The 27175-nt window shown below is 45.0% G+C and overlaps 1 protein-coding gene across 1 annotated transcript; it reads left to right on the top strand.

Moving 5' to 3' along the window:
- The first annotated feature begins 10466 nt into the window (after window positions 1-10466).
- On the top strand, window positions 10467-26759 carry LOC115129119 (proteoglycan 4-like). Its single transcript, XM_065019023.1, has 2 exons — window positions 10467-10543; window positions 24659-26759. The coding sequence occupies exons 1-2, from the start codon at window positions 10467-10469 to the stop codon at window positions 26757-26759; spliced, it is 2178 nt and encodes a 725-aa protein (XP_064875095.1).
- Window positions 26760-27175: the final 416 nt, after the last annotated feature.

Below are 27175 nucleotides of genomic sequence, written 5' to 3' on the forward strand. Positions count from 1 at the left end.
TCAGATTTAACTCGTCATAAATTTAAGTCTGAATCCTGCACCATGAAACACAATTAGCATCCTGATAACACCCTAATCTCCTGTTTTCATCTGTCAGATAGCTAGCATCCTGATAACACCCTAATCATCTGTTTTCATCTGACAGATAGCTAGCATCCTGATAACACCCTAATCTCCTGTTTTCATGTCAGATAGCTAGCATCCTGATAACACCCTAATCTCCTGTTTTCATCTGTCAGATAGCTAGCATCCTGATAACACCCTAATCTCCTGTTTTCATCTGTCAGATAGCTAGCATCCTGATAACACCCTAATCTCCTGTTTTCATGTCAGATAGCTAGCATCCTGATAACACCCTAATCTCCTGTTTTCATGTCAGATAGCTAGCATCCTGATAACATCATGATCACCTGTTTTCATGTCAGATAGCTAGCATCCTGATAACACCCTAATCTCCTGTTTTCATACAGCAGCAACACCTGTGTTTTATAGAGTCATTCATTGGTTAGTTTGTTCCTTCTCAGGGCCTAGATGTTTATCTTTATTGATGTTGCTTGTCTATGAGATATACTGTAGGTTACAGACTGTATGTCGGTTGTATAAGGAGATAAAAGTAATCAGATGATTTATTGCCAGATGGTGGTCATTTATATTAAACCATACATTCATCATCTCATAGTGGTCAAAGACAAGACATCCCCCCTCAAGGGTTGGAACAGAACAGCCTACAAATGATGAAGATTTGAGCCCACTCGTGCCCTGGGTGGACTTTTACGTTGAAAATATCTCATTAGGGCTAGAAAAGTTATATTTTCTCTCTGGCACAAAGAACTATTAGTTTAGTAGTTATTGGAGCAGTTATGCTTTTGAATGATGAAAATGGTCGGTGAACTACAGGCATTGCCCGACTTATCAATTGAATAAATTGGATGATTTTCACCCTGTTAATATATCGTTCAAGGCAAACTCATATTTAATACATGTTTTTATTTCCCTTGGCAAAACTGTGTTTCTTTGATCCCACTGCAAGGCTGTGCATAAAGGATCATAAGGAATTGTGCCATTACGATCAAAGATCAGCTGGTTACTCATTAAACACACACATGTAGGTCTCTCTGGACAGTTGGTTAAAATTGTTGGTTAAAATAAGGATGAGAAAATGTCTTTGAAAAACCTAATATCCTGATTTTTTTCTTCTTCTTCGACCTACCAAATAGTTTCTGTGTGTGAGTGGTAATAATCAGGCTGTACATTTGGCATGTATCACAAGTCAATCATCAAAGCATCATGCATCATAAAATGAATCAGAATGTCATAGACTAGCCCCATGCAGTGCTACTATTCATATAGAAGGGGAAAGCATCGGCCTACACAGAGAACCATGTATACAGCAAGTTCTTATGACATCAAGAAAATATAAAGCATAACATTTCAACTTTAGAATGACAGATTTGTACCTTGTAAGCTCGGGGATATGAACTTGCAACCTTCCGGTTACTAGTCCAACGCTCTAACCACTAGGCTACCCTGCCGCCTCTACACTCTAACCACTAGGCTACCCTGCCACCTCTACACTCTAACCACTAGGCTACCCTGCCGCCTCTACACTCTAACCACTAGGCTACCCTGCCGCCTCTACACTCTAACCACTAGGCTACCCTGCCGCCTCTACACTCTAACCACTAGGCTACCCTGCCACCTCTACACTCTAACCACTAGGCTACCCTGCCGCCCCGTATCACAAGTCAATCGTCAAAGCATCATGCTTGTTAGGGTCTGTGCTTGGGCTAGGAGCAGTTTGGAAAAAGACCAGAGACATTTAAAAACAGTCTTCAATTCAAGTTCTTTGTTTCTAGCCATTTTGAGCCTGTAATTGAACCCACAAACTGATGTAGATATTCCATTAAAAATCAAACGTTTTCAGCTACTATAGTAATTTTTTCACGTGTGCTCCCTCTCCGGCCTCTAGGTCACCGGGCATGCTCGTTATGGCGCACACCTGTCACCATCGTTACACGCCACCTGCGCATCCTCAGACTCACCTGAACTCCATCATCTCTTTGATTACCTTCCCTATATATGTCACTCCATTTGGTTCCTTCCCTATATATGTCACTCCATTTGGTTCCTTCCCTATATATGTCACTCCATTTGGTTCCTTCCCTATATATGTCACTCCATTTGGTTCCTTCCCTATATATGTCACTCCATTTGGTTCCTTCCCTATATATGTCACTCCATTTGGTTCCTTCCCTATATATGTCACTCCATTTGGTTCCTTCCCTATATATGTCACTCCATTTGGTTCCTTCCCTATATATGTCACTCCATTTGGTTCCTTCCCTATATATGTCACTCCATTTGGTTCCTTCCTATATATGTCACTCCATTTGGTTCCTTCCCTATATATGTCATTTGGTTCCTTCCCTCCATTTGGTTCCTTCCCTATATATGTCACTCCATTTGGTTCCTTCCCTATATATGTCACTCCATTTGGTTCCTTCCCTATATATGTCACTCCATTTGGTTACCTTCCCTATATATGTCACTCCATTTGGTTCCTTCCCCAGGGGTTATTGTTTCTGTTTCAGTGTTTAGTCGTGCGTTGTTTGTGCTGTTTGTTTTGTTTTATGTTGCATTTATTTAGAAAAACACTCTGAACTTGCTTCCCGACTCTCAGCGCACATCGTTACACATTGACAACATTAACAATGTCTACACTGTATTTCTCATCAATTTGATGTTACTTTAATGGACAAAAAATGTGATTTTCTTTAAAAAAACAAGGACATTTCTAAGTGACCCCACACTTCGGAACAGTAGTGTAAATATTTCATAACATCAAGAATATTGTCATTTTGATAGAACAGGTTTCATTCATAAATTGAATTAGAATTGTGTATTTTTTATATAAAGTGCTTGAAATAAATGCTTCTATAACTGCAGCTTTTCTGTCAGTTATTGAATGTAGCTAGTGCCTTTATTAGGCTCTTTTAAGATATAAGATTGTATGATGAAGTCCTCCATCTTGGGAACTCATCACCTCTAATCCCCCATGTCTTGTTAAATGGCAGCCCAGGAGAGATGGATTGGCCTCTCAAAGCAGATGGTGCCAACAGCAACAGGCAGAGGCCCTTCTGAAGCACTGCACTAACGATCCTCTAGGACAACCTTAAAACAAACACACACACACACACACACACACACACACACACACACACACACACACACACACACACACACACACACGGTCAGAGAGTCCATTAGGTGCCTTTTGGCAAACTCCAAGCGGGCTGTCATGTGCCTTTTACTGAGGAGTGGCTTCCGTCTGACCACTCTACAATAAAGGCCTGATTGGTAGAGTGCTGCAGAGATGGTTGTCCTTCTGGAAGGTTCTCCCATGTCCACAGAAGAACTCTAGAGCTCTGTCAGAGTGACAGACTTGGTCACCTCCTTGACCAAAGCCCTTCTCCCCTGATTACTCAGTTTAGCCGTACGGCTAGATCTAGGAAGAGTCTTGGTGGTTCCAATTAAGAATGATGGAGACCACTGTGTTCTTTGGGACCTTCAACGCTGCAGACATTTTTTGGTACCCTTCCCCAGATCTGTGCCTCGACACAATCCTGTCTCAGAGCTCTTCAGACAATTCCTTCGACCTCATGGTTTGGTTTTTCCTCTGAAATGCACTGTCAACTGTGGGACCTTATATAGACAGGTGTGTGCATTTCCAAATCATGTCCAATCAATTCAATTTACCACAAGTGGATTTCAATCAAGTTGTAGATACAGCTCAAGGATAATCAATGGAAACAGGATGCAACTGAGTTCAATTTCGAGTCTCATATCAAAGCATTTGAACTCTTCTGTAAATAAATGCTTTTTAATTTTTTTTTATAAATGTGCAAACATTTCTAAAAAGCTGTTTTTGCTTTGTCATTGTGGGGTATTGTGTGTAGATTGATGAGGGAAAAAAAGATTTAATCCATTTTAGAATACGCCTGTAACGTAACAAATTGTGTAAAAGTTAAAGGGGTCTGAATACTTTCCGAATGTACTGCAGTATATTATATTATGACCACATTTGTACCTCTGCCCCCAGCCCATGAACTACGACCACCGTAACTCACCTGTAACCTGCCCACCTTCAGTAACCAGCGTAACCCACCTGTAACCTGTCCATCTTCAGTAACCAGAGTAACCCACCTGTAACCTGTCCATCTTCTTGAACCAGCGTGACCTACCCGTAACCTGTCCATCTTCAGTAACCAGAGTAACCCACCTGTAACCTGCCCACCTTCAGTAACCAGAGTAACCCACCTGTAACCTGCCCACCTTCAGTAACCAGAGTAACCCACCTGTAACCTGTCCATCTTCTTGAACCAGCGTGACCTACCCGTAACCTGTCCATCTTCAGTAACCAGAGTAACCCACCTGTAACCTGTCCATCTTCAGTAACCAGAGTAACCCACCTGTAACCTGTCCATCTTCAGTAACCAGCGTAACCTACCTGTAACCTGCCCACCTTCAGTAACCAGAGTAACCCACCTGTAACCCACCCATCTTCAGTAACCAGAGTAACCCACCTGTAACCTGTCCATCTTCAGTAACCAGAGTAACCCACCTGTAACCTGTCCATCTTCAGTAACCAGAGTAACCCACCTGTAACCTGTCCATCTTCAGTAACCAGAGTAACCCACCTGTAACCTGTCCATCTTCTTGAATCAGCGTAACCTAGCCGTAACCTGTCCATCTTCCTGGTCAAAAGGTTTAACCAGCCGTAACCTGTCCATCTTCCTGAACCATCCGTAATCTGTCCATCTTCCTGAACCAGAGTAACCCACCCGTAACCTGTCCATCTTCTCTTCATGAACCAGAGTAACCCACCCGTAACCTGCCCATCTTCTCTTCATGAACCAGAGTAACCCACCCGTAACCTGTCCATCTTCCCGGTCCAACAGTTTAACCAGCCGTAACCTGTCCATCTTCCTGGTCCAACAGTTTAACCAGCCGTAACCTGTCCATCTTCCTGGTCCAACAGTTTAACCAGCCGTAACCTGTCCATCTTCCTGGTCCAACAGTTTAACCAGCCGTAACCTGTCCATCTTCCTGGTCCAACAGTTTAACCCACCCGTAACCTGTCCATCTTCCTGATCCAGCAGTTTAACCAGCCGTAACCTGTCCATCTTCCTGAACCAGCAGTTTAACCAGCCGTAACCTGTCCATCTTCTTGAACCAGCAGTTTAACCAGCCGTAACCTGTCCATCTTTCTGAACCAGCCGTAACCTGTCCATCTTCCTGAACCAGCCGTAACCTGTCCATCTTCCTGAACCAGCCGTAACCTGTCCATCTTCCTGAACCAGCAGTAACCTGTCCATCTTCCTGAACCAGCAGTAACCTGTCCATCCTCCTGAACCAGCCGTAACCTGTCCATCTTCCTGAACCAGCCGTAACCTGTCCATCTTCCTGAACCAGCCGTAACCTGTCCATCTTCCTGAACCAGCAGTAACCTGTCCATCTTCCCGAACCAGCAGTTTAACCAGCCATAACCTGTCCATCTTCCCGAACCAGCAGTTTAACCAGCCGTAACCTGTCCATCTTCCTGAACCAGCAGTAACCTGTCCATCTTCCTGAACCAGCAGGAACCTGTCCATCCTCCTGAACCAGCAGTAACCTGTCCATCTTCCTGAACCAGCAGTAACCTGTCCATCTTCCTGAACCAGCCGTAATCTGTCCATCTTCCTGAACCAGCAGTTTAACCATCCGTAACCTGTCCATCTTCCTGAACCAGCAGTTTAACCATCCGTAACCTGTCCATCTTCCTGAAACAGCAGTTTAACCAGCCGTAACCTGTCCATCTTCCTGAACCAGCAGTAACCTGTCCATCTTCCTGAACCAGCAGTAACCTGTCCATCCTCCTGAACCAGCAGTAACCTGTCCATCTTCCTGAACCAGCAGTAACCTGTCCATCTTCCTGAACCAGCCGTAATCTGTCCATCTTCCTGAACCAGCAGTTTAACCATCCGTAACCTGTCCATCTTCCTGAACCAGCAGTTTAACCAGCCGTAACCTGTCCATCTTCCTGAACCAGCAGTAACCTGTCCATCTTCCTGAACCAGCAGTAACCTGTCCATCCTCCTGAACCAGCAGTAACCTGTCCATCTTCCTGAACCAGCAGTAACCTGTCCATCTTCCTGAACCAGCAGTTTAACCATCCGTAACCTGTCCATCTTCCTGAACCAGCAGTTTAACCATCCGTAACCTGTCCATCTTCCTGAACCAGCAGTTTAACCATCCGTAACCTGTCCATCTTCCTGAAACAGCAGTTTAACCAGCCGTAACCTGTCCATCTTCCTGAACCAGCAGTAACCTGTCCATCTTCCTGAACCAGCAGTAACCTGTCCATCCTCCTGAACCAGCAGTAACCTGTCCATCTTCCTGAACCAGCAGTAACCTGTCCATCTTCCTGAACCAGCCGTAATCTGTCCATCTTCCTGAACCAGCAGTTTAACCATCCGTAACCTGTCCATCTTCCTGAACCAGCAGTTTAACCAGCCGTAACCTGTCCATCTTCCTGAACCAGCAGTAACCTGTCCATCTTCCTGAACCAGCAGTAACCTGTCCATCCTCCTGAACCAGCAGTAACCTGTCCATCTTCCTGAACCAGCAGTAACCTGTCCATCTTCCTGAACCAGCAGTTTAACCATCCGTAACCTGTCCATCTTCCTGAACCAGCAGTTTAACCATCCGTAACCTGTCCATCTTCCTGAACCAGCAGTTTAACCAGCCGTAACCTGTCCATCTTCCTGAACCAGCCGTAACCTGTCCATCTTCCTGAACCAGTGTTATCCTAAGACCATTGTTCAAGTGAGCCATGACGGAGAGGAAAGGTGTGTACGTTCCAAATGGCACCCTACTTCCTTAATAGTGCACTACCTTTTCACCGGGCCGTAGCAGCTATATAGGGAATAGAGTGCCGTTCGGGACACACCAGGTGATTCAGTAGCACGTCACTGAAACTAGTAGCCTGGAGCGCCAGGCAGAAAAAAGATGAATTCCAACAGATTTATTTCAAACACAGATCGATACCTCCGGAGTTTCCTTTTTGTTTTTGTCTCAATCAAAGGCATCAATGAAACTAAAAAGTCATGATTTAGTTATTACCACCCTGATTGGCTGGCTAGCAGTGTGATTAACAGTGATAACGGAGTAGAATCAATAGAGAACCAGCCCTAGTCTCTTTCCCAAATAGCACCCTATTCCCTATATAGTGCACTACTTTTGATAGGTCAAAGGCAGTGCACTATATAGGGAATAGGGTGCCATTTGGGACTCAGATCTAATGTTAATTTAGGAGAAGTGGCTTAATCAGACTCTGAATAATAGGGTCCCACAGTTCCAGTTTTAGTGTGGCCTTTTTGTTCTCTGAGATTGTTCGGCAAGGGAACAGAAACTAATTTGCTCAAATGAAGAATGTCTTGCAAGCATAAATCACGTTTCCTAATTCCTTTACTAATGCCACATAACACAAACTGTCTCCTGTTTAAAGATCACACACTAGAGACAACAACAGACAGTACAGCACAATGCCACTGTTATCTATCATTTAAATTAACCGATCGCTGCAGCTGTACATAATCTATTGGTAAACAGCCCACCCATTTTCACCTACCTCATCCCCACAGTTTTTATTTATTTACTTTTCTGCTCTTTTGCACACCTATATCTCTACCTGTACATGATCATCTGATCATTTATCACTCCAGTGTTAATCTGCAATATTGTAATTATTCGCCTACCTCATCATGCCTTTTGCACACATTGTATATAGACTCCCCCTTTTTTTCTACTGTGTTATTGACTTGTTAATTGTTTACTCCATGTGTAACTCTGTGTTGTCTGTTCACACTGCTATGCTTTATCTTGGCCAGGTCGCAGTTGCAAATGAGAACTTGTTCTCAACTAGCCTACCTGGTTAAATAAAGGTGAAATAAAATTAAAATTAAATAAAAAATGTATTATTACTGTACCATGTTAGTCACAGTACCATGTTATATCACTGTACCATGTTAGTCACAGTACCATGTGATATCACAGTACCATGTTATATCACTGTTAAGTCACAGTATCTACTCACGTTGTGGCACTGTAAACACAAAGTAGTAAATTCACAAAACACAATATTTTCCACAATGATTAAGCACAACCTACAACAATTACTTTAAACATTGAGATCACACACAGCCAAACCCCTTCAGTCTCAAGGTGTTGCTACTGGCATCAACCCCCTGGAGAGGGTTTGACATTTTAGCTGTATGTCTGAGGGTTCTGGTTTGTCTGAGGCCAGCAGCAGTACAGAACCATCACATTATATGGCACACCATATTTCATTAAAAAGGAATTACACTCAAATCTAAATTTGTTCGCTTTTCTTCCAGACCTAATTTCGATTTTAATTTAATATAATTTAAGCTTCGACGTAGACTTAAAAAAAATCAAGTATATTTGTTTCTCAATGAATAATTGTAATTTTGAGAGTAAATTCAATTGATTGGACATGATTTGGAAATATACACACATGTCTGTTTAAGGTCCCACAGTTGACAGTGCATTTCAGAGCAAAAACCAAGCCATGAGGTCAAAGTAAATGTCCGTAGAGATCAGAGTAAATGATCCGAGTAAATGTCCGTAGAGATCCGAGACAGGATTGTGTCGAGGCAGAGATCTAGGGAAGGCTAACAAAAAATGCAGTATTGAAGGTCCCCAAGAACACAGTGGCCTCCATCATTCTGCAGTATTGATGGTCCCCAAGAACACAGTGGCCTCCATCATTCTGCAGCATTGAAGGTCCCCAAGAACACAGTGGCCTCCATCATTCTGCAGCATTGAAGGTCCCCAAGAACACAGTGGCATCCATCATTCTGCAGTATTGAAGGTCCCCAAGAACACAGTGGCCTCCATCATTCTGCAGTATTGAAGGTCCCCAAGAACACAGTGGCCTCCATCATTCTGCAGTATTGAAGGTCCCCAAGAACACAGTGGCCTCCATCATTCTGCAGCATTGAAGGTCCCCAAGACCACAGTGGCCTCCATCATTCTGCAGCATTGAAGGTCCCCAAGACCACAGTGGCCTCCATCATTCTGCAGTATTGAAGGTCCCCAAGAACACAGTGACCTCCATCATTCTGCAGTATCGAAGGTCCCCAAGAACACAGTGGCCTCCATCATTCTGCAGTATTGAAGGTCCCCAAGAACACAGTGGCCTCCATCATTCTGCCGTATTGAAGGTCCCCAAGAACACAGTGGCCTCCATCATTCTGCAGTATTGAAGGTCCCCAAGAACACAGTGACCTCCATCATTCTGCAGTATTGAAGGTCCCCAAGAACACAGTGGCCTCCATCATTCTGCAGTATTGAAGGTCCCCAAGAACACAGTGGCCTCCATCATTCTGCAGTATTGAAGGTCCCCAAGAACACAGTGGCCTCCATCATTCTGAAGTATTGAAGGTCCCCAAGAACACAGTGGCCTCCATCATTCTTCAATGGAAGAAGATTGGAACAACACAGAATCTTCCTAGTGCTGGCCACCTGACCAAACTGAGCAATCAGGGAGAAGGGCTTTGGTCAAGGAGGTAACAGAGCTCTAGAGTTCCTTTGTGGACATGGGAGAACCTTCCAGAAGGACAACCATCTCTGCAGCACTCCACCAATAAGGCCTTGTTTTGTAGAGTGGTGTCCCTCCTCAGTAGAAGGCACGTGACAGCCCGCTTGGAGTTTGCCAAGAGGCACCTAAAGGACTCTCAGACCATGAGAAACAAGATTCTCTGGTCTGATTGTCAAACCCTGATCTGTTTCACCTGTCTTTGTGATTGTCTCCACCCCCCTCCAGGTGTCGCCCATCTTCCCCATTATCCCCTGTGTATTTATACCTGTGTTCTCTGTTTGTCCGTTGCCAGTTCATCTTGTTTGTCAAGTCAACCAGCGTCTTTGTTATCAGCTCCTGGTTTTCCCAGTCTCTCTTTTTTCTCTCCTTCCTGGTTTTTGACCCTTGCCTGTCCTGACTCTGAGCCCACCCGCCTGACCACTCTGCCTGACTCTGATCCTGCCTGCCGACCTTTGCCCCACCCTCTGGATTGTTGACCTCTGCCTACCCTGACCCTGAGCCTGCCTGCTGACCTGTACCTTTGCCCCATCTCTGGTTTACTGACCCCTGCATGCCTTGACCTCTCTATTGCCTGCCCCTGTTGGACAATTAAACCACTGTCAATTCGACATGTCTGCATCTAGGTCTTACGTTGATTCCTGTTTCTGATAAAACCAAGTTTGAACTCTTTGGCCTGAATGCCAAGCGTCACGTCTGGAGGAAACCTGGCACCGTCCCTACGGTGAAGCATGGTGGTGGCAGCATCATGCTGTGGGGATGTTCTTCAGTAGCAGGTTCTGGAAGACTAGTCAGGGTCGTGGGAAAGATGAACGGAGCAAAGTACGGAGAGATCCATGATGAGAACCTGCCCCAGAGCGCTCAGGACCTCAGACTAGGGGGAAGGTTCACCTTCCAACAGGACAATGACCCTAAGCACATGGCCAAGACAACACAGGACTTGTTTCGGGACAAGTCTCTAAATGTCCTTGAGCAGTCCAGCCAGAGCCTGGACTTGAACCCGATCTAACATCTCTGGAGAGAACTGAATATAGCTGTGCAGCGACCTTCCCCATCCAACCTGACAGAGCTTGAGAGGATCTGCAGAGAAGAATGGGAGAAACTCCCCAAATACCAGGTGTGCCAACCTTGTTACCCAGTAACACTCGAGGCTGTAATCGCTGCAAAAGGTGCTTCAACAAAGTACTAAGTAAAGGGTCTGAATACTTATGTAAATGTGATATTTCATTAAAAAAAAAAATGTTTTAACACGTTTGCAAAAATGTCCCAAAAACAGTTTTGCTTTGTCATTATGGTGTATTGCGTGTAGATTGATGAGTAAAAACAACAACAATGTAATCAATTTTAGAATAAGGCTGTAAAGTAACAAAATGTGGAAAAAGTCAAGGGGTCTGAATACTTTCCAAATGCACTGTAAGTCAGGAGGATTGGCATGGTTTTGTGTGAGATGGTCAGACAGGTGAACAGTGAGTTGGGACCAGGCTGTTAACACATGGCCAAGCACTCAGCCAGAGAGATTAATGGTTTTGACTGTGTGGCAGCAGAGTGACTGAAGATCAGTAAAACGTAATTGGGTTGAGCCATATATGGGCATAGTCAGACAGCTGCTCATAGCAGGAGCCAATCCCACACTGTCTTCATCCCTGACACACTTCCAGTTGTTCTTTACCTCAGGTAAAGATTATCACGTCCAGACACAGAGGAAATGCCTTAACAAAAAAGTTATTTTTCATTATCTTGAAGAACAAGTTTACATTTAGCAACATTTCAAACGATAACGTGCTAGTGCTGTGCGATTAATTGAAATGTCAGTTATTTTTCGTTTTTTAAATAACTAACTGACTGATGTTTGTTGAATTTTTTTTTTTTTTTTGTGAACTCAATGCGCTCATTGCACAGTTTCTCTAGAGACAAATCAGATCCAGGCCAAACTGTTTGTGGTAGTAAGGAGTTGTAGTTTCCAACAGGTTAATATTTTACATAGTTTAGCACAAAACAACGTGCTACTTTACTACAATGCCGGTCTGTGTGTTTTTTTTTATAGTGCCTACGGAAGAGACTAAATAATCTGGGATTGTGAGGGGATATGGGTGAGGGGATATGGGTGAGGGGATATGGTGAGCAGCTGTTGCTTTGGGAGGACTCTCTACCAAGATCTAAGTGTTTGATATCTATTCAGAAGTCATAAAAGTATGACTTATTTACTTTGAAGAACTGCAAAATAGTGATTTCTGTCAGACAGCACAGGCAACATCTTCATATAAATATGAGATGATGACTTGGAATCAAATCATAAAGTCATCAAATAAAACAAATGTAATGTACACAACGACTGAAATGTATTAAAGTAATGTGAATCAATGACGGTGAATAAATGATAAGCAACAATGGACAGTCACTGCTTTCACTTTTACCTACATAATGCACATTTAAAAAAATAAAAAAATAAATAAAAAACGAAAAATCAGTGATTTTTTTATTTGATGTATTTATCAAACCGAAATCGAACAGACCTCAAAAATATCTAATTGCTCAGCACTACTTGTTGTTCTTTATAAAAAAAAAAAAAAAAAAGAATATATAGATGAACAGATTCTCTACAAAAGGGCACTTATCAAATATTGCATGTTCTGCCTCGGTATCATATGCAGAACTAGTGCGGCTTCTAAGGATACTTCCACTGTGAACGAGACTCAAGATAAACTTTTGTTGCCAAGTACTCAACACTTCCAGTTGTGCCCCCCCCCCCCCCTGAACTCTTTTGACATCTACGTGCTCCTCTAATTCCACCAAAGTCCTGTGGCAGATGTTATGTAATAAAGTAAATTTATTGGTGACATTGAGACACATTTTTTCCCCTTCTTTGCGATTCAAATGAGTGTCACCCTGCTTCCTCACCCTGCTTCGACGCTAAACGGTTCACGTATTGGTTGGCAGTGGCAGCCTCTCAGCCGCTCCACCAACAGCTGTGACCCCTTGCAGGAAGTCAGGCATCCCACTTCCTGTGGCAAGCTGTGCCACTGGCTCATGGCCGGGGATGGCATTCTAATTGGTGTCCTCTCACCTTTGAAACCGCGATGCGAAATCTCTGACAGTTCTTGGCAGCAGGAAGACTTCAACTGTCCTTGAAGAAAAGACACCAAAAAAAATCAGATCAGATGCAAATAGATGCGGAAGTTAAAACATTCAAAGACAAAGTCTTTTAAAGGAAAAGTAAGGTTGAAGGAGGTTGTGGAGACGACAGAGGGTGGACTAGGCAACTGAAAGGAATGGTGAGAAGGAACTGGCTCATACCGACGTTTTGTCAGATGGGTCGAAGATATTGACCGGCTCCATTAAATTAGGGCTTTATTCAAACCGTAGAGTTGAAGATCCTGTTTATAGCACGATTGACAATTAAAAGGCAATGTTCCCGCTGTCGCAGAGACTGCATTCAACGGTAAACGCAGCACAACGTCAGTACTATCAGAAATGACCTTAACATTTTGACATTGATCTTCATGTGATACGGATTGGATCCATACCTTATTTGGTTTCATCTCTGCTAGTGGTTACAATCCCTAAATCACTCTGTTATGCCAGTAAATAAGATCATTTTCTCTGTGTATTATAAGAGAGGATTAAACATTGGGAAATCATGTACATGAGAAGTGGAATTTAACAATTCAACGTCAACATCTACACCATGTACATAAAATCAAATTGTATTGGTCACATACAACGAGGCGGCAGGGTAGCCTAGTGGTTAGAGCGTTGGACTAGTAACCGGAAGGTTGCAAGTTCAAACCCCTGAGCTGACAAGGTAAAAATCTGTCGTTCTGCTCCTGAACAAGGCAGTTAACCCACTGTTAACCCCCAGTATCATTTACCCTGCTCCTTGCTAAACTAGGTAGAACATCAACTAAAGGTTGTGTTTACATTACTTTTAATTCAAATACTCTTGTTCAGGGGCACCTTGTCAGCTCAGGGGTTTGAAAATAAGAATTTGTTCTTAACTGACTTGCCTAGTTAAATAAAGATAAATAACACACGTGTTTAGTAGATGTTATTGCGGGTGTAGCGAAATGCTTAAACATGTTTTGGGTAAGTAATGATTTGGTTCTGTATAAACCAATAAACCTTCTAATAAAAATATAATTACAAACAAAAGTACTTGAATTAAAAGTAATGTAAACACAACCTTTAGTTGATGTTTTAGATGAGTAGATACACATCAATTAGTTTAGCAAGGAGCAGGGTAAATGATACTGGGATTAAGGTTACACGGGACTAATCATAACGTGTTACTACATTATCGTTTACATTATGTTTACATCCTCATCTTCACAGTACATCGCTTGGCGTCAGTCACAAACAATTAACACATGGGATTTAAGTATCTACGGCACATGAAGGGATATCAGAGATGTAAAAAAAAAAAAGGGGATTTAATATCAACTACACTGTCTGCACTTTGTACTTTATCAGATGGTGCACTGGGGGAAAAGAACACTATCTACTCTGTTAAGAGGAAGCCCTTGGGTATCAAACATCTTAAATGTCAGAGCCAGGCTAAATTTAAAGAGTAAATTATTCATGTGACCCCGGCAGAGGCAGAACGGGAGGTTACCGCCAAGACTCATAAGCAGAGGGGTGAAACTGACAGCAAAGCAGCACCAGAGAACACGTGTCACAAATGGCATCCTATTCCCTATTAAGTGCACTACTTTTGACCAGATCCCTATGGCATTCCCTATGGGCCCTGCATAAAAAGTAGTGCACTAAATAGGGAATAGGGTCCCATTTGAGACCACACAATAGTCTTCAGAACCCGGTTTAGAGAGGGAGGGTGGGGGAGGGGCGGGGCGGGGTTGGGGGTTCAGCGTTTACAGCAGCTGTTACAGCAAGGAGGGGGAGTGACCTGCTCACTAAACCATAAATAAGTGTTGGATAATATGCAGAAGGGTTATCTCTAAGAAGAGTAGTAGTACTTGGAGTTATGGTGGCACCTTGGGAGGTGATGACTGGAGATGAGAGGCGTATTGAAAGTCTTGTTTTGATAATCAGTGGCTGTATTGGAAGGGGAGTGGTTTCACCTCTCCTAGGCAATCAGCAATTAGTACAGGGAGGTGGGCTCTCCACCTCTCCTAGGCAATCAGCAATTAGCACAGGGAGGTGTGCTCTCCACCTTTGCTAGGCAATTAGCAATTAGTGTTAGTACTTCAGTCACCCTTGGTTTATCAGCAGCAGGTTTGTTGCAAAAATTGTGACGGTTCTGAGCCTCGCTCTCTTCCTCCCTTCATTATCTTATCGAGTTGTTTTATGATCATTTAATTTTGCTCTTTTGCAGCTTTGTCAACTGTCTTTTCTATACCTGGTCACTCCTCTCCCTGTAGGCTTTATAGACACTCCCTGTTGGCTGCAACCCTTCTAATTCTTTGTACCCTGCGCTCACTGCCCATGTGGAATTCCTGGTCTTTGGCAACATTTGGAACTGCAAATCTGCAGGTCAGGAACACTTAATTCATCTTAGCCTACGCTGCCCTTCAGTCCCTTTTATTTTTTGGGGGCCCTGATGGAAACATGGATCACCCCAGAGAACACTGCTACTCCAGGTAGCCTTCATCTAATGACGTTTTCTCTCATAGTCCGAGAGTATCTGGTCGATGTGGTGACGGCACAGGTCTACTTATTTCTCTGGAGATTCTCTTCTCTCCCTCTCTCAACTGTCCATCTATCGCCCACCAGGTGCCCTGGGAGAGTTCCTCGATGAGCTTGACACCTTGATAAGCTAATTTCCCAATGATGGCTCACCATTCTTCGCACTTGGCGACTTCAATCTGCCGACGTCTGGCTTTCTTTAAATTAATTTTTTCCCCTTCCTTTCCTCTTTTGACTTCACCCTTTCCCAATCCCCTCCCACTTTCCCAGTCTCCTCCCACTTTCCCAGTCCCCTCCAACTCACAAGGCAGGCAATACACTTCACCTAGAGAACACGTGGGTTGGTTTACTAGAGGCTGTTCACCTACTAATCTCGCTGCAACCCCCCACTCCTGTTCTCTGATCACTACTTTGTTTTCCTTTTCTGTCTTTCCTCCAACCCTAATCACTCAGCCCCTACCCAGATGGTCATACGCCGTCGCAATCTTCTCTCTCCCACTACTCTCTCCTCGTCTATCCTATCATCTCTCCCTTCTGCTAAATCCTTCTGTCTCCTGAATCTGCCTCTTCGACCCTACTCTCCTCCCTTTCCTCATCCTATGACTTGCACTGTCCCCTTCCCCCCGGCCGGCTCGGCCCACCTTTCCTGCTTCGTGACTGACTCATTGCCCTGGGGGAGTTTACAGGACAAAGCTGCGGGCAGCCGAGCGAAAAACGGAGGAAAACTCAATTCCGGAGGCCCTATCGTCCTTTCACTCCCTCGTCTGAACCTTCTCTTCCTCTGTATCTGCTGCTAAAGCCACTTTCTACCACTTTAAACACAACTTCTCTATGCATTGACCTTTCTCCCCTCTCTCTACCAGATGACCTCCTGCGAATAGTGAGGTCTGACTGGCCGACAACCCCCATCCACCTCCCTTATACAGACCATCTCCGGAGACCTTCTCCCATTTTCCTCACTTCCCTCATCAACTCATCCCTGACCATTTGTGGCGTCCCCTCAGACTTTAAAATGGCCTGAGCCGCTCCCCTCAAGAAACCAACACTTTACTCCTCTGACATCAAACTATAGACCTGCCTTCCTTTTCTTTCCAAAACACTTGAGCATGCTGTCTCTGATCAACTTTCTCGTTATGTCTCTCAGAATGATCTTCTTGATCCTATCCAGGCAGGCTTCAAGATGGGTCACTCAACCGAGACTGCAAGGCAGGAAGCCTAGTGGTTAGAGCGTTGGGCCAGTAACTGGAAGGTTGCTGGATCGAATCTCAGAGCTGACAAGGTAAAAATCTGATCTGCCCCTGAGCAAGGCAGTTAACACACTGTTCCCCGGGCGCCGACGACGTGGATGTTGATTTAAGGCAGCCCCCCGCACCTCTCTGCTTCAGAGGTTACGTACAACTGAATGCCTTCAACTGAAACAAGTAACTAGGTATCCCTTTCGTTTCTATTTGTCACGGGGGATCTCCTCACTGCCAAAGCCTCTCTCTCTCCTCATCCTCCTCATAAAATAAATTGTCTGTTTTTAGTGACTTTGTTTTCAACCCATTACATCTGCACCACATACTCTCACTACCGGTGTCCCCCAGGGCTCAGTTCTAGGCCCTCTCTTTGTCTCTCTATACACCAAGTCACTAGGCTCCATCATATGGTCTCTCCTGTCATTTGCTGTGCTGATGACACTCAACCACTCCCCTCCCCCTTCAGACACACAGGTGGCGACACACATCTCTGTGTGTCTGGCAGATACAGTATCTTAACTTGGATGTCGGCCCACCGCCTCAAGGTCAAACTCGACAAGTGGCGCAGGTCCTAATCCAAGAACTTGTTCTCTCCCGTCTGGACTACTACAACTCGCTGTTGGCTGGGCTCTCTGCTTGTACCATCAAACCCCTGCATCTTATCCAGAACTCTGCAGTCCACTTTGGTTTTCAACCTTTCCGAGTTCTCTTATGTTACCACGCTCCTCCACCCACACGATTGGCTTCCAATCGAAGCGTAAATCCACTGAAGGCAATGGTACTTGGCCTACGGAACAGAAAGAGGAGCTGCCCCTCACCAACTGAAAGCTACATTATTGAAGAAAAATGTACTTTCTATACCTGTGATTTGTGGTTGTCCCACCGAGCTATCTGAAGATGAATGCACTAAGTGTAAGTGAATAGGAGCGTCTGCTAAATGACTAAAACGTAAAAATATAACAGAGAGGACGTAACGATTCAAGGACTGAACTAAACATATTATCCAGTGTGTTGGGACCAAATTAATTGTCATGAAACGCTTTACGACTATGGTATACAATGTTATCAACAACAACAAAAAAAATCTGTAGAGATCATGTGAGACCGGAGAATACTCCACCTATTATATAGATCTCACAGGAAGAGGTCTCGTTTGTTCACACAGAGATTGCTTGAAAACTTGTGCGTGTCCGTGCATGTGCGTGAATGTGGTGTCTATGCTCGTGAGCATAATACTGAATTTGAATTGGCCACATCCCACAGGAAGCAGAATTTGAATTGAAGGAAGTATAATTTAATTCAAACCCGATTTAACTGAAACTTGAAACATTAGTCTAATTAATTTTATATATTTTATCAAAAGAGTATGCCACGTAATAATGCAATGAATACACATACCATATCAAATATTAGTTTATCAAACAGTATTTTTCTTTGTGATGAGATTGTTCCCTTCAAAACTGTAGTGTTTCTCTAATGCATTCTGGGGACTTTATTGGTTCTTATATTTAAAAACATTTAGGGTATTATGAATTATTGTAGAGGGCTCATAACATGATCTTCAAATATTTCCAGACCACCGTAATTATTAAAAAAATGTTTTAGGATAAAATGTTCAACCTCGTGCTTCATGGTAACCATACATGATGTCAAGATAAATATTTCTGTAGTGACGTGTAGAATAAATCATTCACTGAACTAAATTCTACTTCCTTTCATTCAAATTCAATTCAAACTATGCTACTTGTGGGGTGTGGCCAATTCAAAATAAATTCAAATTCAAACATTTAATTGGAATTAAAGAGTAATTCACAGCTTAATTCAGAATAGACCTCAATCCTGATTTCTGTGTGAATATGTTCATCCTCTTGAGCATCCAATCAAGTAAATATGTAACATTTAAAAACAAACTTTTAGACCAATAAATCCATATAGATGGTCTTGACATCCCATCTAGTGGGAAGTCATTCAGTTAGATTATAGAATGACAGTACTGAGAGGGAAAGGAAACCAACAATGACCTTCAGTTAGACTATAGAATGACAGTACCGAGAGGGAAAGGAAACCAACAATGACCTTCAGTTAGACTATAGAATGACAGTACCGAGAGGGAAAGGAAACCAACAATGACCTTCAGTTAGATTATAGAATGACAGTACTGAGAGGGAAAGGAAACCAACAATGACCTTCAAGTAGACTATAGAATGACAGTACTGAGAGGGAAAGGAAACCAACAATGACCTTCAAGTAGACTATAGAATGACAGTACTGAGAGGGAAAGGAAACCAACAATGACCTTCAAGTAGACTATAGAATGACAGTACTGAGAGGGAAAGGAAACCAAACACTGACCTTCAGTTAGACTATAGAATGACAATACTGAGAGGGAAAGGAAACCAACAATGACCTTCAGTTAGACTATAGAATGCCAGTACTGAGAGGGAAAGGAAACCAACAATGACCTTCAGTTAGACTATAGAATGACAGTACTGAGAGGGAAAGGAAACCAACAATGACCTTCAGTTAGACTATAGAATGACAGTACTGAGAGGGAAAGGAAACCAACAATGACCTTCAGTTAGAGTATAGAATGACAATACTGAGAGAAAAGAAGAAAGTAGAGGGGAAAATCAAAATTGAAAATGTTCTGCTCTTTTGTTTAAGGAATGTGATGTTTGCAGAGATAAAGACTGACAAGACTGAGATAAATCTAGGACTATCTAATTCCACTACAATAACATCTAAATTGCATTTGTAGCCATGCTAGTTTACAGACAGAGTAATCATGTTGTTGACCTTTTAGGGTATATAGCTGAGTGGAATAGGGTTTTAGGGTATATAGCTGAGTGGAATAGGGTTTTAGGGTATATAGCTGAGTGGAATAGGGTTTTAGGGTATATAGCTGAGTGGAATAGGGTTTTAGGGTATATAGCTGAGTGGAATAGGGTTTTAGGGTATATAGTTGAGTGGAATAGGGTTTTAGGGTATATAGCTGAGTGGAATTGGGTTTTTAGGGTATATAGCTGAGTGGAATGTAGGTCTACAGAAAGACTGTTCAGATACTGATCAGGTTTTTGGATTGAATAGGGCCTGAGATCACACAGCGAAAGAGAGCAGAGTTTTGCACTTAGGTTCTATGCCATTTACATTGGCTTATATAATATATATGGGTGATTGGAAATGATGCAGACAATTACATTGATGGAAGACACAATCTTTCTGCAAGAGTTACCCTTAGGGCCTAGGTACAGATCTAGGATCAGCCTACTCTTTCCAAATCCTAACCTTCACCATGATGGAGTAGAACGCAAACGGTCAAAACTGTCCTGAGATCAGTCTATCCTGTCTATACACACCATTCACATACAGTGGCTTGCCAACGTATTCACCCCCCATGGCTTTTTTCATACTTTGTTGCCTTACAACCTGGATTTGAAATAGATTTTTTTTGGGGGGGGGTTGTATCATTTGATTTATACAACATGCCTACCACTTTGAAGATGCACATTTTTTATTGCGAAATTAACAAGAAATAAGACCAAAAAAACGGAAAACTTGAGTGTGCATAACTATTCACCCCCCCAAAGTCAATACTTTGTAGAGCCACCTTTTGCAGCAATTACAGCTGCAAGTCTCTTGGGCTATGTCTCTATAAGCTTGGCATATCTAGCCACTGGGATTTTTTCCCATTCTTCAATGCAAAACTGTTCCAGCTCCTTAAAGTTGGATAGGTTCTGCTGGTGTACAGCAATCTTTAAGTCATACCACAGATTCTCAATTGGATTGAGGTCTGGGCTTTGACTTGGCCATTCCAATACATTTAAATATTTCCCATTAAACCATTCAAGTGTTGCTTTAGCAGTATGCTTATGGTCATTGTCCTGCTGGAAGGTGAACCCCAGTCCCAGTCTCAAATCTTTGGAAGACAAACAGGTTTCCCTCCAGAATTTCCCTGTATTTAGCACAATCCATCATTCCTTCAATTCTGACCAATTTCCCAGTCCCTGCCGATGAAAAACATCCCCAAAGCATGATGCTGCCACCACCATTGTTCACTGTGGGGATGGTGTTCTCGGGGTGATGGGAGGTGTTGGGTTTAGCGTTTTCTAGACATAGTGTTTTCCTTGATGGCCAAAAAGCAACATTGTAGTTTTATCTGACCAGAGTACCTTTTTCCACATGTTTGGGGAGTCTCCCACATACCTTTTGGCGAACACCAAACATTTTTGCTTATTTTTTTCTGGACACTCTTCTGTAAAGCCCAGCTCTGTGGAGTGTATGGCTTAAAGTGGTCCTATGGACAGATGCTCCAATTTCCGCTGTGGAGCTTTGCAGCTCCTTCAGGGTTATCTTTGGTCTCTTTGTTGCCTCTCTGATTAATGCCCTCCTTGCCTGGTCTGTAAGTTTTGGTGGACGGCCGTATCTTGGCAGGCTTGTTGTGGTGCCATATTCTTTCCATTTTTAATAATGGATTTAATGGTGCTCCATGGGAGCTTCAAAGTTTGGGATATTTTTTTTTAACCCAAACCTGATCTGTACTTCTCCACAACTTTGTCCCTGACTTGTTTGGAGAGCTCCTTGGTCTTCATGGTGCTGCTTGCTTGGTGTTGCCCCTTGATTAGTGATGTTGCAGACACTGGGGCCTTTCAGAACAGGTGTATATGTAGTGAGATCATGTGACAGATCATGTGACACTTAGATTGCACACAGGTGGACCTTATTTAACTAATTATGTGACTTCTGAAGGTAATTGGTTGCACCAGATCTTATTTAGGAGCTTCATAGCAAAGGGAATGAATACACATGCACCACCACTTTTTCGTTTTTTATTTTTTGAAACAGGTACATTTTTTCATTTCACTTCACCAATTTGGACTATTTTGTTTGTATCCATTACATGAAATCCAAATAAAAATCCATTTAAATCACAGATTGTAATGCAACAAAATAGGAAAAATGCCAAGGGAGGTAAATACTTTTGCAAGGTACTGTACACAATCTAGTCAAATGTCTAGTTTTTTTGTAACCCTTTTTTCCAACTATTAAATGGTTCCAGGTAATCTACACTCTTAGAGAAACAAGGTGCTGTCTAGAACCTAAAAGGGTTCTTCAGCTGTCCCCATAGGATAACCCTTTGACGAAACCTTTTTGGTTCCAGGTAGAACCCTTTTTTGATCCCAGATAGAACCCATTCCCCAGGGGGTTCTACATGGAACCCAAAATAGTATTACCTGGAACCAAAAAGGGTTCTAAGTGGAACCAAAAAGGGTTCTTCTATGGGGACAGCCGAATAAACTTTTCTAATAGTGTACGGTGCTGTGTTGTGTTCCCTGAGTAATTTGTAGGCTGAGGGCCGATGTCAGTATTTACACTGGAGACTTCCACATCCCTCTCCCTCTCTATCCTTCCCTTATTTAACAGGACAAAGGTGTTGAGTGTACAGGTTCTGACAATTACGCCTGTAGGTTCTCTCAGTAAGGCCATGTCAAGACAGAGCAATGTCCTTCAATTGCAATCCATTTGCATTAACAGACAACATTGTATGACAATCTGGGAAGCTAGCAATGTATTCAATTCCAATTGAAACATTACAGAACATATCAGTACTCTGAACAGCCAACAACCTCAATTCTCTGTGTATTTGTGTCTCTGAGGTCTTCGCATGGAAGGAGTCAAGTATAAAAACAGAGTTTATTCGAATGACATCAGGATTACAACCTGCTACCAGATGCTTCAGACTAGCCAGTCTAGTGGACGTCTAATGAATCATGAATCCTTTGAATACTAAGTGGCAGACGAGAAGTCCTAGGGAGCGGTTGTTTTTGGCTTGACTGATATTCCCTTAACACCTGCACTATGACAGCCACAAGCCTCTTTTCCAAGCTCACATAACTGTCTTGACTGTCTTAAGGGATTTGGTGGATAGCATGTGCACACAGAAGTCTTGGCATTGAAATCTGAAGGCAAATAATATGCTTTACAGTTGTTTTATGTTGCTTTTGCAAGCATACATTTTTTTTTGGGGGGGGGGGATATCCAAAAGACCTGATCTTCTAAATATCCTCCAATTGATCATCTCAGTGGGACATTGATGAAAAGAGACTTAAGGTTTCAACAGGTGCGCTACGTTGGTTTAGAAGTGGGTGGGGGGGGGGGTAGACATAACCTGGCGGGGGCTCTCGGGGTCCTCCAGAATTTTTGGGGCACCTAAATCTAATTTTCTACACAATCTAATATTGTCACGCCTGCTCCCGCTCTTCCCCCCTGGTGCTCGAGGTCGCCAGGCTCCCCAACGTTACGCACTCCTGCCACCATCATTACGCACATCTGCTTCCCTTGTCACACGCATTGGACTCACCTGGACTCAATCACCTGTGTTATTTCCTTCCCTATATCTGTCTGTTCCCCAGTTCTGTTCCCCGCTTCCACATTAACGTTCGTATGTCGTTTTGTTACCCCTGTTCCTGTCTTGGTCCTTGTCTGTTCCTCATTAAATGTTTGACTCCCTGTACCCGCTTCTCGACTCCCTCCTCGGTCCTTACCAATAGGACCCTTTTGGGGTCATTGTATCGTGTCTGTTTTGGAATCACTTTTATTGTAAATAAGAACATCACATTTTTCTAAACAATTCTACATGAATGTGGATGTTACTATGGTTATGAATAATCCTGAATGAATCATGAATAATGATGAGTGAGAAAGTTATAGGTGTACAAAAATCATACCCAGCCAAAAATGCTAACCTCCCTGATATTGTAATGCTGAGAGGTTAGCATGTCTTCGGGGTATGATATAAAATGCTAACCTTCCTGATATTGTAATGCTGAGAGGTTAGCATGTCTTGGGGGTATGATATAAAATGTTAACCTTTCCGATATTGTAGTGCTGAGAGGTTAGCATGTCTTCAGGTTACGATATAAAATGCTAACCTCCCTGATATTGTAATGCTGAGAGGTTAGCATGTCATGGGGGTATGATATAAAATGTTAACCTTTCCGATATTGTAGTGCTGAGAGGTTAGCATGTCTTGGGGCTATGACATAAAATGTTAACCTCCCTGATAATGTAATGCTGAGAGGTTAGCATGTCTTGGGGGTATGATATAAAATGCTAACCTTTCTGATATTGTAATGCTGAGAGGTTAGCATGTCTTGGGGGTATGGTATAAAATGCTAACCACCCTGATATTGTAATGCTGAGAGGTTAGCATGTCTTGGGGGTATGGTATAAAATGCTAACCACTCTGATATTGTAATTCTGAGAGGTTAGCATGTCTTGGGGGTATGATATAAAATGCTAACCTTTCTGATATTGTAATGCTGAGAGGTTAGCATGTCTTGGGGGTATGGTATAAAATGCTAACCACCCTGATATTGTAATGCTGAGAGGTTAGCATGTCTTGGGGGTATGATATAAAATGCTAACCTTTCTGATATTGTAATGCTGAGAGGTTAGCATGTCTTGGGGGTATGGTATAAAATGCTAACCACCCTGATATTGTAATACTGAGAGGTTAGCATGTCTTGGGGGTATGGTATAAAATGCTAACCACCCTGATATTGTAATGCTGAGAGGTTAGCATGTCTTGGGGGTATGATATTAGCGCATCTGTAACTTACTCACTCATCAATATTGACGATTGATGCAGGATGATCCATAACCATGGCAGCATCCATATTCATGTAGAAGTGTTTATAAACATACTATATTATTATTTACAATAAAAGTGATTCCAAAGTGACACAATACATGTTTTACCATTCATTTATATTGGGCACAAAAATAATCTGAAACACAACCAAAACAAACAGCAAATGCTTCCAACACATGTATAGAGCATTAAGCTTGATGTCGTCATTTGGTGCTATAAATGTAGGACCAAACATTTAACTTCTGACTACTTTAATACACAAAGAAGTGAATTTGTCACAATACTTTTGCTCCCCTAAAATGATGAAGGACCAATTACAATAAATTCTGTAATTTCTAAACACCAGATATGTATGAAAATACAATATACAAATGAAAGCTGCCAGTCTGCACCCATAGTCACCCTTTGATTTCAAATTCTAACTTTAGGAGTATAGAAGAAAACATGTTGATTTTAATTTCTGCCCTGCAGCGTCCCCACCCCAACGCACCCCACTCAGCCAGGGGTCCCCTGCACTGCAGCGCCCCAACCCAACGCAACCCACTCACCCAGGGGTCCCCCGCCCTGCAGCGCCCCAACCCAACGCACCCCACTCACCCAGGGGTCCTCCGCCCTGCAGCGCCCACACCCAACGCACCCCACTCACCCAGGGGTCCTCCGCCGTGCAGCGCCCACACCCAACGCACCCCACTCAGCCAGGGGTCCCCTGCCCTGCAGCGCCCCAACCCAACACACCCCACTCAGCCAGGGGTCCCCTGCCCTGCAGCGCCCCAACCCAACGCACCCCACTCACCCAGGGGTCCTCCGCCATGCAGCGCCCCAACCCAACGCACCCCACTCACCCAAGGGTCCTCCGCCGTGCAGCGCCCCAACCCAACGCACCCCACTCAGCCAGGGTTCCCCCGCCCTGCAGCGCCCCAACCCAACGCACCCCACTCACCCAGGGGTCCTCCGCCGTGCAGCGCCCACACCCAACGCACCCCACTCACCCAGGGTTCCCCTGCCCTGCAGCGCCCCAACCCAACGCACCCCACTCAGCCAGGGGTCCCCTGCCCTGCAGCGCCCCAACCCAACGCACCCCACTCAGCCAGGGGTCCCCTGCCCTGCAGCGCCCCAACCCAACGCACCCCACTCACCCAGGGGTCCTCCGCCGTGCAGCGCCCCAACCCAACGCACCCCACTCAGCCAGGGTTCCCTGCCCTGCAGCGCCCCAACCCAACGCACCCCACTCACCCAGGGGTCCCCTGCCCTGCAGCGCCCCCACCCCAACGCACCCCACTCAGCCAGGGGTCCTCCGCCGTGCAGCGCCCCAACCCAATGCACCCCACTCAGACAGGGGTCCCCTGCCCTGCAGCACCCCAACCCAACACACCCCACTCACCCAGGGGTCCCCTGCCCTGCAGCGCCCAACAACACACCCCACTCACCCAGGGGTCCCCCGCCCTGCAGCGCCCCAACCCAACACACCCCACTCACCCAGGGGTCCCCCGCCCTGCAGCGCCCCAACCCAACGCACCCCACTCACCCAGGGGTCCCCCGCCCTGCAGCGCCCCCAACCCAACGCACCCCACTCAGTCAGGGATCCCCCGCCCTGCAGCGCCCCAACCCAACGCAGCCCACTCAGCCAGGGGTCCCCCTCCCTGCAGCGCCCCAACCCAACGCACCCCACTCACCCAGGGGTCCCCCGCCCTGCAGCGCCCCAACCCAACGCACCCCACTCAGCCAGGAGTCCCCCTCCCTGCAGCGCCCCCAACCCAACGCACCCCACTCACCCAGGGGTCCCCGCCCTGCAGCGCCCCAACCCAACGCACCCCACTCAGCCAGGAGTCCCCCTCCCTGCAGCGCCCCAACCCAACGCACCCCACTCACCCAGGGGTCCCCCGCCCTGCAGAGCCCCAACCCAACGCACCCCACTCACCCAGGGGTCCTCCGCCGTGCAGCGCCCCAACCCAACGCACCCCCACTCAGCCAGGGGGTCCTCCGCCGTGCAGCGCCCCCAACCCAACGCACCCCACTCACCCAGGGGTCCCCCGCCCTGCAGAGCCCCAACCCAACGCACCCCACTCACCCAGGGGTCCTCCGCCGTGCAGCGCCCCAACCCAACGCACCCCACTCAGCCAGGGGTCCTCCGCCGTGCAGCGCCCCAACCCAACGCACCCCACTCACCCAGGGGTCCCCTGCCCTGCAGCGCCCCAACCCAACGCACCCCACTCAGCCAGGGGTCCCCTGCCCTGCAGCGCCCCAACCCAACGCACCCCACTCAGCCAGGGGTCCCCCGCCCTGCAGCGCCCACACCCAACGCACCCCACTCAGCCAGGGGTCCCCTGCCCTGCAGCGCCCCAACCCAACGCACCCCACTCAGCCAGGGGTCCCCCGCCCTGCAGCGCCCACACCCAACGCACCCCACTCAGCCAGGGGTCCTCCGCCGTGCAGCGCCCACACCCAACACACCCCACTCACCCAGGGGTCCCCCGCCCTGCAGCGCCCCAACCCAACGCACCCCACTCACCCAGGGGTCCCCCGCCCTGCAGCGCCCCAACCCAACGCACCCCACTCAGCTTTAGGATCTTAGCAAAACATTCATTATTTGTTTCAGGTGTGTTAGGTCAAGGCCAGAGTGTCAACAGTACAGCAGAGCCCCAGAGCCAGGACTGAGCAGCCCAGCAGCTAGGGATGGCCTAAATAAGTGTCTCTCCTGGCATGGGCATGTTTTCAATACAAACTCCTTTTGTCATACAGTATTCCATATAAGGCATCCAGACCTTATGGAAGTTGCACAGTATACCCTTAATCTTGTAATAAATCACATCTTGTGATACATAATTTGACATTTCTGCCAACCATTGTGGCATTGTGGGAGGATAACCAACCTTACAATTAATGGCAATGCATTTACTAGACACTATAAATGTTAGGTTACATAGTTTTTATTCTGATAACAGTCTCCAGTATCAACATTTCCAAGCAAACAAAAACAGGGAGAAGGGA

The sequence above is a fragment of the Oncorhynchus nerka genome, linkage group LG5 (genome assembly GCF_034236695.1).
Source record: "Oncorhynchus nerka isolate Pitt River linkage group LG5, Oner_Uvic_2.0, whole genome shotgun sequence".
Taxonomy (NCBI): Eukaryota; Metazoa; Chordata; class Actinopteri; order Salmoniformes; family Salmonidae; genus Oncorhynchus; species Oncorhynchus nerka.

Coding starts and splice junctions, on each gene's coding strand:
- LOC115129119 (XM_065019023.1), top strand. CDS start 10,467: ATGAACGGAGCAAAGTACGGAGAGATCCATGATGAGAACCTGCCCCAG. Junction 10,544..24,658: donor GACCTCAGACTAGGGGGAAG/GTTCACCTTCCA, acceptor TCTGCCCTGCAG/CGTCCCCACCCCAACGCACC.